This window comes from Hevea brasiliensis, chromosome 3, assembly GCF_030052815.1.
Source record: "Hevea brasiliensis isolate MT/VB/25A 57/8 chromosome 3, ASM3005281v1, whole genome shotgun sequence".
In the NCBI taxonomy this organism is placed as follows: Eukaryota; Viridiplantae; Streptophyta; class Magnoliopsida; order Malpighiales; family Euphorbiaceae; genus Hevea; species Hevea brasiliensis.
Window position 1 is genome coordinate 104,924,550 of NC_079495.1, and position 12,977 is coordinate 104,937,526.

Consider the following 12,977-nt stretch of genomic DNA (forward strand, 5'->3'; position numbering starts at 1 on the left):
TAAAATAGCCATGAAATTAAACCTAATTGACTATGCAAAATGCATGTATCAACCACTTAGCCATTGCTACCTCTACTACCACTTGGTCACTATCACCACTACTACCTCACCTTGCCACCATCGCCACCACTACCATTGAATTACCATTATTGCCACCATCACCACCACTATCACTTAGCCATCACTACCACTTGACTATTAATTACTGTAATTATTACTATTTATTATTAATATTTTAAATAAATTAACTATTAAAATAAAAATTATTATTACATTACACTACTTATATTTTTATTGTTTAACCAAATAGAAGAATGTAATGATAATTATATTATATTATAATTTTAATTACATTTCATAATTGATTATATTATATTATATTACGCCCTATAAAGGTAACCTTAATTATTAGCAGCCCATTAATTTGCGTCGTTGCTTTGTTCATCCCATAATACACCACAAGATATATATGAAGAAACATCTCTTACTAAATTAAATATACACGCCCATAATTCATTTTAACTACATACTCATTAAGGGTATGTTAACTTAATTTGGCTATTGAATATTAGTTGATTGTAGATGATATATAATTTAGGTATTTCATTATTATTGATATGTATAATGATTAAAATGAGTATATATTATATTATTTATTTTATTATTGAAATTGACATATAATTATTAATTTATTATATAATATGTAAAAAAATTTAAAATATAATTATTTTTTATGTATATACATATTTTCTTATTATATAAGAATGAACATTATAACTACTTTAATTATTATATATTATTTTTATATTTATTTATTGTGTTTTTTATACATTTAAATAATTTATTGATATAAAAAAATTAATTTGAAGACACAAACATTTTGTAGGTAACAAATTTTTTTATGATAATATAGTTTAAATGAAAAAAAAAATATAAAATCAACTACTAACTCATGAGGAAAAAAAATTATGAAATTTACAACTAATTGAGACTATGATTAGATATCAACAATTGATTCACAAATTTTATCAAACACATATGGAATAGCGGTTGAATATAAAACAATTAACTAATTTTTTTTTTATATAAATCTTTTATGATTCTATAAGAAGCAGTTCATGTGTTCTAATAGTGGTTTGCCAAATGATTTTGTTTTTTGATTTTCTTCCTATATATAAAAACTTTCGCATATATTAGATTAAGCAAGAGGTTGGGAATTGGACAAATCATAATTAACCACGTGGATTAATTAATTAGAATAATTGCTTAGGAAATAACTTCTTAAATCTATAAATCAACATTTCTTTATTACACAAATATGTTTATATTGTCTCCTTTATTTGCGTTTAACGTTCAACAAAATTTAATCAGACTAGACTAAATCAATCTTATTGATTAATAAAAAAAAGTACTAATAACCCTCAACAATAAGAGAGCATATTTATTATTATTAAAGAATATATTAAATCTAGCTAAGCTACTTTGTCAAGTCATCAAATTTTTTGATGTGCATAATATCTTCTATCAGATTTTATCATAAATTATTCTTTGAAAAAAAAACTTGGTGGAGGGAGGGGAGGCTGTCTTTATCGTAAACTACTGTACAGAAGAAGTCGATCTATATATAGACTGGATTGTGATTCATAATTTCATAACAGTTATAGAGAAAGTAGAGAATGGAAGAGAGGCTTCTTGGATCAGAAGAAAAAGATTTTAATGATTTGAAAGGGAGGATTTTGGTAGAAAACAAGAAAATATGGAAGGTTGGATTCCCTGCTATGTTAGCAAGAGTGACACAATTTGGAATGTTTGTGGTAACACAAGCTTTCATTGGACATGTTGGGGAACTACAACTTGCAGGTTATGCACTCATCCAAATCATTACCATTCGATTTGCAAATGGGATATTGGTAAAGAGACATTTTCTTTTAAATTTCTGTTCTTGCAGCTTTTTCCTCTTTTCACCTTTCCAAGAACATGATATCTGATTAAAATATATCTTCACATGATTTTTTATTCCCATGATGCATTTATGTAGCTAGGAATGTCAAGTGCCACTGAGACTCTTTGTGGGCAAGCATTTGGAGCAAGACAATACCACATGATGGGTATCTACTTGCAAAGATCTTGCATCATCAATCTTATCACTGCAACAATATTGCTTCCTGTCTTCATATTCTCAGGGAAAATTTTCAGGCTACTGGGTGAGGAAGAAGAAATTGCCAAAACTGCTGGATATATCTCTCTGTGGTTCATTCCTGTTCTCTACTTCTTTTCCTTGGCTATTACCGTACAAAAGTACTTGCAAACTCAGCTCAAGAACATGATTGTTGGGTGGCTTTCTGCTTGCTCCTTTGTACTTCATGTGCTATTGTCATGGATTTTTGTGAGCAGGCTGAACTGGGGAATTCCCGGAGCTATGAGTGCTATGAATATTTCAAGTTGGTTGGTCGTAATTGGAGAGCTAGTTTATGTCTTTGGTGGCTGGTGTCCTGATACTTGGAGAGGATTCACTTTAGCTGCCTTCACTAATCTAATTCCTGTAATAAGTTCTCAATTTCCTCAGGTGTGATGCTTTGGTAAGTCCATTTCCTTCTCCAGGCTACTGGTCGAGGCAAGAATTTCCTACTGTTACTTTGAGTTTCACACTCCCCAAGCACTATTACTTATGCAACTTCAGAAAAACCCTGTTTCGCTTCTATTGCTTAAATGCAAGTTCTCTCTCTAATATTCCATTTTTCTTTTACTCATGGCTTCACTTTTACTAGCTTAGAGTTATGGTACAATGCTGCTTTAGTCCTCTTCGCAGGATACATGAAAAATGCAACAACTCAAGTATCTGCCCTGTCCATTTGGTAAGATTATAACAAGTAATTTCTTAATTAATAAAGGATTTTACCTATTTAAAGCGTTCTAAATGAATATTATCAAAATGAACATGCAGCCTTAATATCACAGCTTGGGAATTTATGCTATGTTTTGGATTCCTAACTTCCTCCAGGTACAACATTTACTATGCTGATGGACTTAATTAATTAATTAATTATATATACACACACACACACACACACTAATGATGGGTTTCCTTCCCCCCTGTTTAGTGTGCGAGTTTCAAATGAACTGGGAAGAGGGGATGCTAAAGCTGCAAAATTTTCTGTTAAAGTCATCTTCTTCACTTCACTGTGCATTGGAGTCTTCTTTTTCGTAGTATGTTTAGCATTTGATAGACAAATTGCTAAATTGTTCACCAATGAAAAAGAAGTCATTCATGCTGTGTCCAATCTCTCTCTCCTACTTGCCTTCTCCGTTTTGCTTAATAGCTTTCAGTCAGTGCTTACAGGTATATAAAAGTTGAAAACACTTAGATCTATTATTTGCTTGAAGCTTCTAATCTTTTATCGCTAGCATGTAAATCAATTTTTGAATTCAGGGGTGGCAGTAGGCGCAGGTAGACAGAGTATGGTTGCATACATTAACATCAGCAGCTATTACATTGTTGGGGTGCCAGTTGGACTTATTCTTGGATATGTGGCTCATCTGGAAACTAAGGTAAGAAATTTTAATTTCTTGCAAGAGTGATGAATTTAAATTGTAATTGTTGAAGAGATTTCTTTCATTCATTTTGTAGGGTATATGGATTGGGATGATAATTGGAGTTGTAATGCAAGTTACGGTACTTGGCTACATTACGTCAAGAACTAATTGGGATGAACAGGTAAAAAAATATCATCTTTTATGCTTCTCTTGGGTAACCATGAGAATAATTATAGGCGTCAACTTGATTCCCCAACTCAACTTGCCCATTCAATCCGAACTCATCCAACACAAAGTAACTTATAATTCATTTTGATTTGTATAGAATTTGAAGCAAAATGAATTCAATTGGGAAATAATTTTATAAAATTAAAGAACGCTAGATTTAAATTCAACTCTACAAAATAAATTTATTATCAAAAGAAAAATAATTAAAATATTAATTATGTAATACCACAATTCGACTACATAGTTTTGTCGCTCATTCTCGAACTACCATCATATTGAGGGAGTCCAACTCTTATACCACTTTTAATGCTCCAATTCAACTGCATAATTCTGTTTTGATTTAGTATACCACTTACAATGCTTTAGCCCAATTAAAATTAATGAACTTTAATGATATAACCACCTAAAGTTGAGAGACTATATATGAATGAGATTAAGCCATCAGATCATGAATGCATCTACTGTTTTTCATTGACCGCCATTATATTAAAAAAAAATCCTTTATGTAGGTGAAAAAGGCATTAGAATGTCTTGATAATTGGTTCTTAAGGCCTTCAGAAGAATCAAGTGCCGAGAATGCCACACAAGAAAAATTGAATGGCTAGTTACTATCATGAAATGATTAATTTTAAATTAATTACATTTTGTATCGCCTTTAGAAGAATCAAGTGCCAGGAATGCCACACAAGAAAGATTGAATGGCTAGTTACTATCATGAAATGATTAATTTTAAATTAATTACATTTTGTATCGTGAATTAAAATTTTCATTCTCATTGCAATATTCAAAATAATCTAAATCCAAATGATTAGAATTTGATTCATAAAATGTTGTGAAGCAGATTATTTAGCCATGAAAGATTTATCGAGAGCCTTTTGACTTCACTGCTTTTATATAAACGGCTTGTTGGGTTGTTATGACTATTTGTTGTGAACCTTTGAAATATCTGGTTTGTTGTTATTGTTTAGGCTGACACCACGATTATATATACAATGCCACCAAAATGTCTGACAAGTTATTTTCACACAGACATGCACATTCAATTTGAAATCGAAATTAAATTAAATTGTCTTTAAAAAATGAGTGATTTTCTTAACTATCATGAATCCTATACTACATCTCATAAATTGAAAATCCATAACCCTAATTGTTATAAGAATGCTGTTTAGTTGACCTGTACCTATTTGAACAACCTCAATTAATTCTATCTTTCTTTGATAAGAATCAATACTATCTTTATAAGTTTCCTCTTCATATTGAAATATGTTAAATTTTTAGTTTAAATTAATTTTTTTAAATAAAAACTTTTAACAAAATTTAACAATTGAATTTGATTAAATTAAAATTAAATTAAAACTGGACCAAAATTAAAATGACAGGAGCTGGCAATTTCAGTTTTTTTTTTTTTTTTTAATCTGAAATCGAAATCGAGAATTTTATTTCAGTTTGATCCATTGGCTTGGATTCTCTGCTTACCTGAAAATCAGAATTGCTGACTGGTTATTCATAAAGAAAATATTATCATATGCTTGACCAAAAAAATGATGGGTCTGAGATTTGCAAAAAGACGAAAACAAAAGTGGTAGTGCTTAAAATCCAATTTGAAGTTTTCCTCTATGATTGAGAAGATGCAATCATACATGGAAAATTAGGTGCATATTCTAATTCTCTAATTATTATCATGAATAATGGTTCCTTGTCTACATTCCATCGCCATTTGATATTTTTCTGATTAGTCTTTTTCTCTTATATGGAATATAAAATTTTATAAAAATCTAATTTGATTGATTTTTTTTTTGTTAAATTTTATATTTAAAATAAAAAAATAATTTTTTTCATTTAAAAAAATTCATTTTCAATGAAATAGAAATAAAATATGACTGTTTAAGAATTCAATTGAATTTTTTTTTTACAAACGATTTATTCTAAATAAAGTTATTTATTTTTTTTAATAAAATATAATAAGAAAGGAAATCATGTCTAATTCCCTTTTTTTTTCGATATAGTGAAAGTTTTTATACTTATGGTAAAAGTTGTACATTTCATTTAGAAGATAGAAATTATTTGTAAAAAAAATATAATTTAATTCTCATACAACATTTTTTTAATGATTTTTATTTGTTTTAAATAATTTTTTTAAAAATTAAAAAATAGAAACTGAATTCTTTTGCCTATTAGATTTTCAAACATAAAAATTGACAAAAAAAAAAATCAATTGAATTAAATTTTTATAAAATTTTAATTTTTAAATAACAAATAAAGAAAAAAACTGCACTCTATATCGTCATACATTATGATCTTTTAAAGAAACAATTTGAAGGATTAATAATAATATAAAAAATTAATATATTATAGAATCTTTTAATTAAGGTGGGATATGTTATTTCGATTACATAATTAATCAATAATATTAATTTAAAAATGTGGAATTGACCTAAATTGATTGAAGATCATTTAAAAAAAAAATTCAAAGCATATTATTTTTTTTCCATGTTAAAATTATTATTAATTATCTTATAATTAGTATCTAAGAGACTAATGATAAAGTTGGGATTTTCAAGGGTGGATGGCAGAGTTTGAATTTTACTAATTACAATCTCTAGCCTAATATTTTAAAATTGGTACTTTATCATTCACTGGATAAAGAATAACTGTTTAAAAAAAAAAATCATGAATGGTGCAAATAAAAAAATAAAGATCCAAGCAACTTCAATGCAAAAAACAAGAGCATAAAGATAAAAATAGTTGTTTAAGGAAATTTCATAATCTCAATCAATGAGATTTCCATCACATATTTTAAACTATGCTCCCTTCAAATAAATTTTATATTAAGAATTTGCAGAACTATCATCAGATTTTGATAGATCCAAAAACAAATGGTTGAGACGTTCTGACGCCTTCTTTACCTACACAAAGTAAGTACTTGCGTCGAATTAGTCAAATGCATACCAAACTCAATTAATTTAACTTTTATTTTAGTATAGATCCCGGTTTAGTATGAATTCATGATATTAGATGTATGATAAAACTCAGATCTCACACGTGTTCGTATCTTGAAATGATTAGGTCTAAGTAAGAAATTGTTGAAATCTAACCTGCTCATCCCAGTTAGTCTTCCATATGAGGCAAGATAAGATAATTGTCTGCGTTAGTACTCCACACAACATTCCAATCCACAAACCTGAACCATGGCGGAAAAATATATCAGTAAAAAAGAATGCAAAAATGGAGTAGGTTGCCTGCAGGCACAAGTCAGGTAGTCAGTACAGGTGACCTAGTGTGTGAAACATCCCACATTTACGGGCTCTATAGAGGATTGATGTACATAGCCTAATCCTAATCCTAATCCTATTTTGCAAAAAAGTTGTTTTTGTGGCTTGATTGATACATTTAGCAAATTAGATAAAATTTGCAAAATGAATTCAATTGGGAAAATAATTTTACAAAATTAAAAAACGCTAAATTTAAATTTTACTCTACAAAATAAATTTATTATCATGAGAAAAATTAAAATACTAATTAAGTAATGCCACAATTAACCTAATAGTTTTGGCACTCATTCTCGAACTACCATCATATTGAGGGGTCCAACTCTTATACCACTTTTAATGCTCCGATTCAACTGCATAATTCTGTTTTGATTTAGTATACCACTTACAATGCTTTAGCCCAATTAAAATGTGGAAACCCAATATTTTATCCATTTATTTATTTATTTTAATTAGCTAACAATAATTTAATATAATTATCTAAAAAAAAAAGAAATATTTTATTGAATAGCCTACTTATTTATATATATATATTATTTTTGAAATTAAATATATATTTGTAATCTGAACAACCCAGTTCAATAATAACTCTTATCTCATTCTATACCTAATAGAACTCTTGAAATATATATACCTTAATCATCTCTTTCTGCTAAACTTTGCTCTTAAAGCCTATTTATCACCTCCTTTTTCTACCAAATACTCTCAACAGGTATTTTCATCATCTTTCATTATTGTTATATGTGTATATATATATATATATATATATATATATATATATATATATATATATATATATATATATAAATTTATGATTTATAATCTGATGTGCGCAGAGAATTTATAAATTCTTACTTCTCTATTTATCACCTTGGATTCTATTTTCAAGAAGATTCGAATATTCAATCTGTCATATGAAATTGTCTCTATTTCATTGAATATAACTATTGTCTTTGAGGTTCCAGGTGAGTGGTAGTTATAGTACATAACACCGTTTTAGTTCCTTTTAAAATTTATCAGCATTAAATTTATTATTAAATAAAATTTTAAATCAGTATTTTAACAATTATTTTACATGTGATTTTCTAGAGTTTTATTTTATTATTGAATTTTATTTTGATTTTGATTAAATAATTGATTTTGTCAATTATCTCTGCATTAGAGCCATTAGGATTCCGGGAACAGGCCTTTAATGTCTTTATATTGATTGATATCTGACTATAAAATTTACTAATGTGTTACATTGAATTTATTTGAGATTGATTTGATTTTATTGACTCTCTGAAATTATTGAAATAAACTATTGAAATTGCACTATCAGTTATTATTTGCTATCTGAATTTTTTTTTATTTTGATTGGTTTGTACAAATTGATTTTCTGTTTTGAATTGGTACCTGTGCCCAGTATTTATTTCTGTTATTTGGCCCCATCGTGTGGACTATCACGATTGTCACAAGGTATTTTGCGGTCGCTTGGACGAACACTCACCGAAGTGGGAAAAAGTGAGGAATCGCCACTTTAATTTTGAGGGAAATTAAAGAAAACCATTTGTAAAAATAAATTAAAAAGAAACCACTTCGAAAACAGAGATTCTAGGTTCGGGTCCGTATACGGGCGAGGAAGGTGTTAGGCACCCTGTCTCGTCCCTCAATGAGGGTAAACAGATTTAATGTTATGCTCTTCATAAATTAAAAGATAATTAGAGGGTAGGGGTAGTGATGATGTTAATCCTTTGTGCAAAATAAAGGAATGTTTGATGTTTCACTTATTTTGGGTTACCCAAGAACACGAGTTCGTGAGATGGCCCTTTAGTGAATAGGTGTTTGAATAAAATTGTCTTGTGTATTGGAGTTGTATTGTTTAATTTGGATTTTTGTTAAGGGAGCTCGAGTAAGGAGTTTCTTCCGATCTCTAAATATATTTTATTAAGAGTTTTAGGCGGGGGATTTCGGATAAGAACTCTCCTCCGATCTCTACATATTTTATTAAGGTCTTGGCTGAGAAATGGGTAAGAACTCTCACCGATCTCTTAAAGCGTCCGGTTTGAAATTTTAATGAAGGATCTCGGATAAGAACTCTCCTTCGATCTCCGTGTTTTTTGTTTGAATGAGGATCGGGTAAGAACTCTCCCCCGACCTCTTAAAGTGTTCGGTTTGGAGATCTCCGTGTTTTTGTTTGAATGAGGATCGGGTAAGAACTCTCCCCCCGACCTCTTAAAGTGTTCGGTTTGGAATTTTTAATGAAGGATCTTGGATAAGAACTCTCCTCCGATCTCTGTGTTTTTAGTTTGAATGAGGATCGAGTAAGAACTCTCCCCCGACCTCTTAAAGTGTTCGGTTTGGAATTTTTAATGAAGGATCTCGGATAAGAACTCTCCTCCAATCTTTGTGTTTTTTTGTTTGAATGAGAATTGGGTAAGAACTCTCTCCCGACCTCTTAAAGTGTTCGTGATATAATACCGAACTCTTTACCGCTCTCCTATATGATTACCTTATCCGAATTCTTTGGCTGGCTACATCCGATCTCCTCCGGTTACTAGTCTGGGGTCTTATTTCGATTGTCGCTTTATTATGCTATTTCCTAGACTCACTTAGTAGCCCGACCTCATGACTTTTCTCCTGATTCCCTATTCATTCTTTGATTATTTTTACTTATTCAAAAGACACTGTCACGTTAGGATATTGCTACCAACACTTTGCTAAATTCCTACAAGTTACCTGCAACCGGAACACTTATATTCGAAGGAAACAAAAACTAAGAACAAATAAATAACGTGAACTGATGAACGGAAAAAATAAACTCAAGAGAATAACTATCGACCTAAAGGATCTACGTGGGGATCTTTAGTATAACGGGACTTAATGAAAATTTCGAGAATAAAAGCAGAGAAAGTAAAACGCGATTGCTCGACAAAATGACAGTCTAGACACTTACCTGTGTGAGGTCGAGGCTATCAAACTGACTCTGGAGATCACAAATCTTGTAGAGTTGAAAGCTGGTGCTATAGGGACCAATGCTTACTTCGAGATTGCGAGAATAAGGTTAAAATGCAGTTGTACCGAAGCGACAGAAACCGGGTCAGAATGAGATCAAGCTGAGAGAATAATATGTTGATGTTGGGGTGATGAGGACGAGACTGAATGGGAATGGTATAGCAGAGTGATGAACAAACTGAAAATGAAGGATTTCAGGGTTCGAAAACTCTATCGATGGAGATACTCGAGAAAACTAGTTTCTGAAGTTTCTCAATTTCTATGCAAGCTTAGAATGGCAAAGTAGCAAGACTGAATTAGATTTCAGAGCCTTTCCACTATAATCACCACCACCTTTTTTTTGTCCGTCCCTCTACAGTATTGCATGCAGGTATTTATAGGAAACGGGTGCTCCTAATGAAAGGTCAGGATCTCTTTTGTGGAGATGGAAGGTCTGGATTTCAAAGGACATGATCCGATGTCCGAGAATTAAAAAGAATCAAAATGGATGGCTGGGATCCTATCCAGAATATTCGTCCTTTCTCTTCCTAATCCAACGGCTCAGGATCTTGCCTTACAAGATGGATCCGAGGGCTGGGAATAAAAGGCGCCGGACCTGTCGTCTGTTTTTTGATCCAAGGGTTTCGAGTTCGTCCTTGCAAGTATGACCAACGGTGGGGATTGTGATGTACAGAACTGTCATAACTGTCTTGGCGTCTGTCAGCAATGTGGGCATTTCTGCAAATGAGGCGTGCGATGAAGATTTGATCACGCCTGCAACGCTTTAACTACCTCGGCTCTGATTATGTAGAGAGTTATTGGAAGTTATCTGATCCTCTTCGTGTTTTCCGATCTCTATTCTTTCTGATCTCTCTATTATGACCCTTTTCTGATCTCTCATATCGGGCCCCTCTCTCCGATCTCTCCCATTCTAGAACCTTCCTCTCTATCCGACCTGCCTTAGTCAAAGCAATTAATTCTTCGGTTATCGATGCATCAGCTTCAGTTTCTGTAGGCAATAAATGCTCAGGCCCTATATATATGCCTCAACGGGAAACTCCTCCACACTTCATTTCTCCTCCTTCCATTTTCCATTTCTCCTGTTCTAGTTTCTCCAGTAACAATTCCGGCCATGGTGGCCGCTTTTGATCTTTTTCTGACTGTTCTCTTTGCTCCTCGACTAAAAATTTATGATCCCGGTGATCAGAGAATCATGAGAACCACATCTGATGACAGTGAGGGAACCGAACTAATTTACCGATCAAGATCGAAAATGTCGATCGTGCCGATCTCAAATCGATCTACCGATATAATCGGTGAACCGATCTCAAGCAAGAGGACTACTAATTTCAATCTTAATATCAGTGATCGCCTTTTGAAGTTCATTTGGCTCCTCACCACATCGGGCGTCCCGACTGCAGCTCGGTTCTGTTCGATGACATCGACGATGACTCCGCTCACCATCTTGAGAGTCATAGTCACCCCATCTGAACTGCACATCTATCCAATACTTATGGTGGGCTTTCTGATCAAACACATCTTTTGATTCAGCCACAAGACTAGGCTTTGACATAGGCCCCTACTAGGTAAGATGTAGCGCCGATCTTTAGAGATCGCCCAAATGATGTAATCTGACCTTTAAAGGTTCTTTTATTGATGTAATTCGATCTCTTGAGATCGCTCAAATGATGTAATCTGACCTTTTGGAAATGAAATGAAATTTTATTTTAAGGTTATTATTTAATTATTGCATTGGTTGTTTTTTCGATCTCTGATGTGCATATCCGATCTGATCTCTAACTAAATCGTCATTAGCCGATCTGTGGCTCTAAAAATTCGCACAATCCGATAACCCTAGCTAGCCGATCTCATTTTATTTGATTTTATTATTGTGTTTTTGGAACCTTCCCTCGACGTGTCAGGAAAGCGGGTCGATTCCACTAATCGAAGTGCCGCTTGGGACTCTATGAGCATTAAATGCTCAGACGGGTATAAATAGGGGAAGGGGTCAATCGGTTGCTTCCTTATGTCACTTTCAGCACTTTGCTAGTGATTTCAAAATTCTCTCGTTTCTTCAAGTACTTCCCGACACCAATCACATTCTGGTAAGTGTTTTGATCCTTTTCTTAGTTAAACTTCTTTGGTTTCTTTGAAAATGAGTGGCGTCGAAGGTCAGAGAGCTGCGAGTCCGTCTTCTGTCCACGTTTCGTGGACCTCGGAAGAGGGCGATGTGATTAGATCGGGTGGTCAAACCAATAGAGCCCTCGTCCAGATAACTGGTTCGGCTGCCAAACCGAGGCGAGGGGCATCTTTGAGGAGAGACAACTTGCCAATTGATGAGTTGCCTTCAGTCTTGAGAGAAATCGATCTCTAATCTATAAGCGAGGAGTACAATCTGCGGATCAACTCTTTTGAACTGATCAAATGCCATGGCGATCATCGGGCCGACTACTTCTTTGATGAGGGTGATCTCATTATGGTGTATGAAGAGCAACTGAAGTGTAACACCCCTATGTTCAGTAGTGCGTTCTACTTCTCCGATGATCGGTGTCTGTCCGGACAGTTAGAATGCCTAGAACTATATTTAAATATTAGTGAGGAGACATAGAATAATGAAATACATGAAAAGAAAAGACAAGAAAAACAAAGGAAAAATAATAGCAATGAAATGTAACCAAGTTAAACGAGCTGAGAACCCTAGCGATGGGTGACCGCACAGGGAAGTTGCGGTGTGGACCGTTGACCAGCCCTGGACCGCGGGAAACCTTGGAAAATATTTTTAGGACTTAAATAAATGTCTATTGAAGTATAAATACTATTAGAAATATCAAAGAAAAATTAATTAATTAGTACAAAGAAAAGTGAAAAATCGAGAAAATGACAAAACTCGGTGTTATCGAAAAATCAGGAATGCAACCTGAACAGGGGCATTGTGGTCATTTGACACCCCGAGTTGTCCTTTGACCTAAATGT

The 12,977-nt window shown here is 32.6% G+C and overlaps 2 protein-coding genes across 2 annotated transcripts in view; one reads left to right on the forward strand and one right to left on the reverse strand.

The window, feature by feature from the left end:
- The first annotated feature begins 1,599 nt into the window (after positions 1-1,599).
- Positions 1,600-4,590, forward strand: LOC110636893 (protein DETOXIFICATION 24). Its single transcript, XM_058144403.1, is given in 9 exon segments — positions 1,600-1,910; positions 2,039-2,543; positions 2,546-2,579; positions 2,769-2,855; positions 2,945-3,001; positions 3,102-3,340; positions 3,431-3,549; positions 3,629-3,715; positions 4,272-4,590. Coding segments are annotated over 9 exon segments (1,458 nt in total). The 5' UTR covers positions 1,600-1,676; the 3' UTR covers positions 4,368-4,590.
- Positions 4,591-6,437: 1,847 nt separating this feature from the next.
- The window catches only part of LOC131178743 (protein DETOXIFICATION 24-like), a 55,926-nt gene continuing 49,386 nt past the window's right edge, over positions 6,438-12,977 (reverse strand). Inside the window, exon 8 of the mRNA XM_058144402.1 lies at positions 6,438-6,668. Within this exon, the coding sequence (XP_058000385.1) occupies positions 6,591-6,668 (78 nt within the window). The 3' untranslated portion in view covers positions 6,438-6,590. The remainder of the gene's footprint in view (positions 6,669-12,977) is intronic.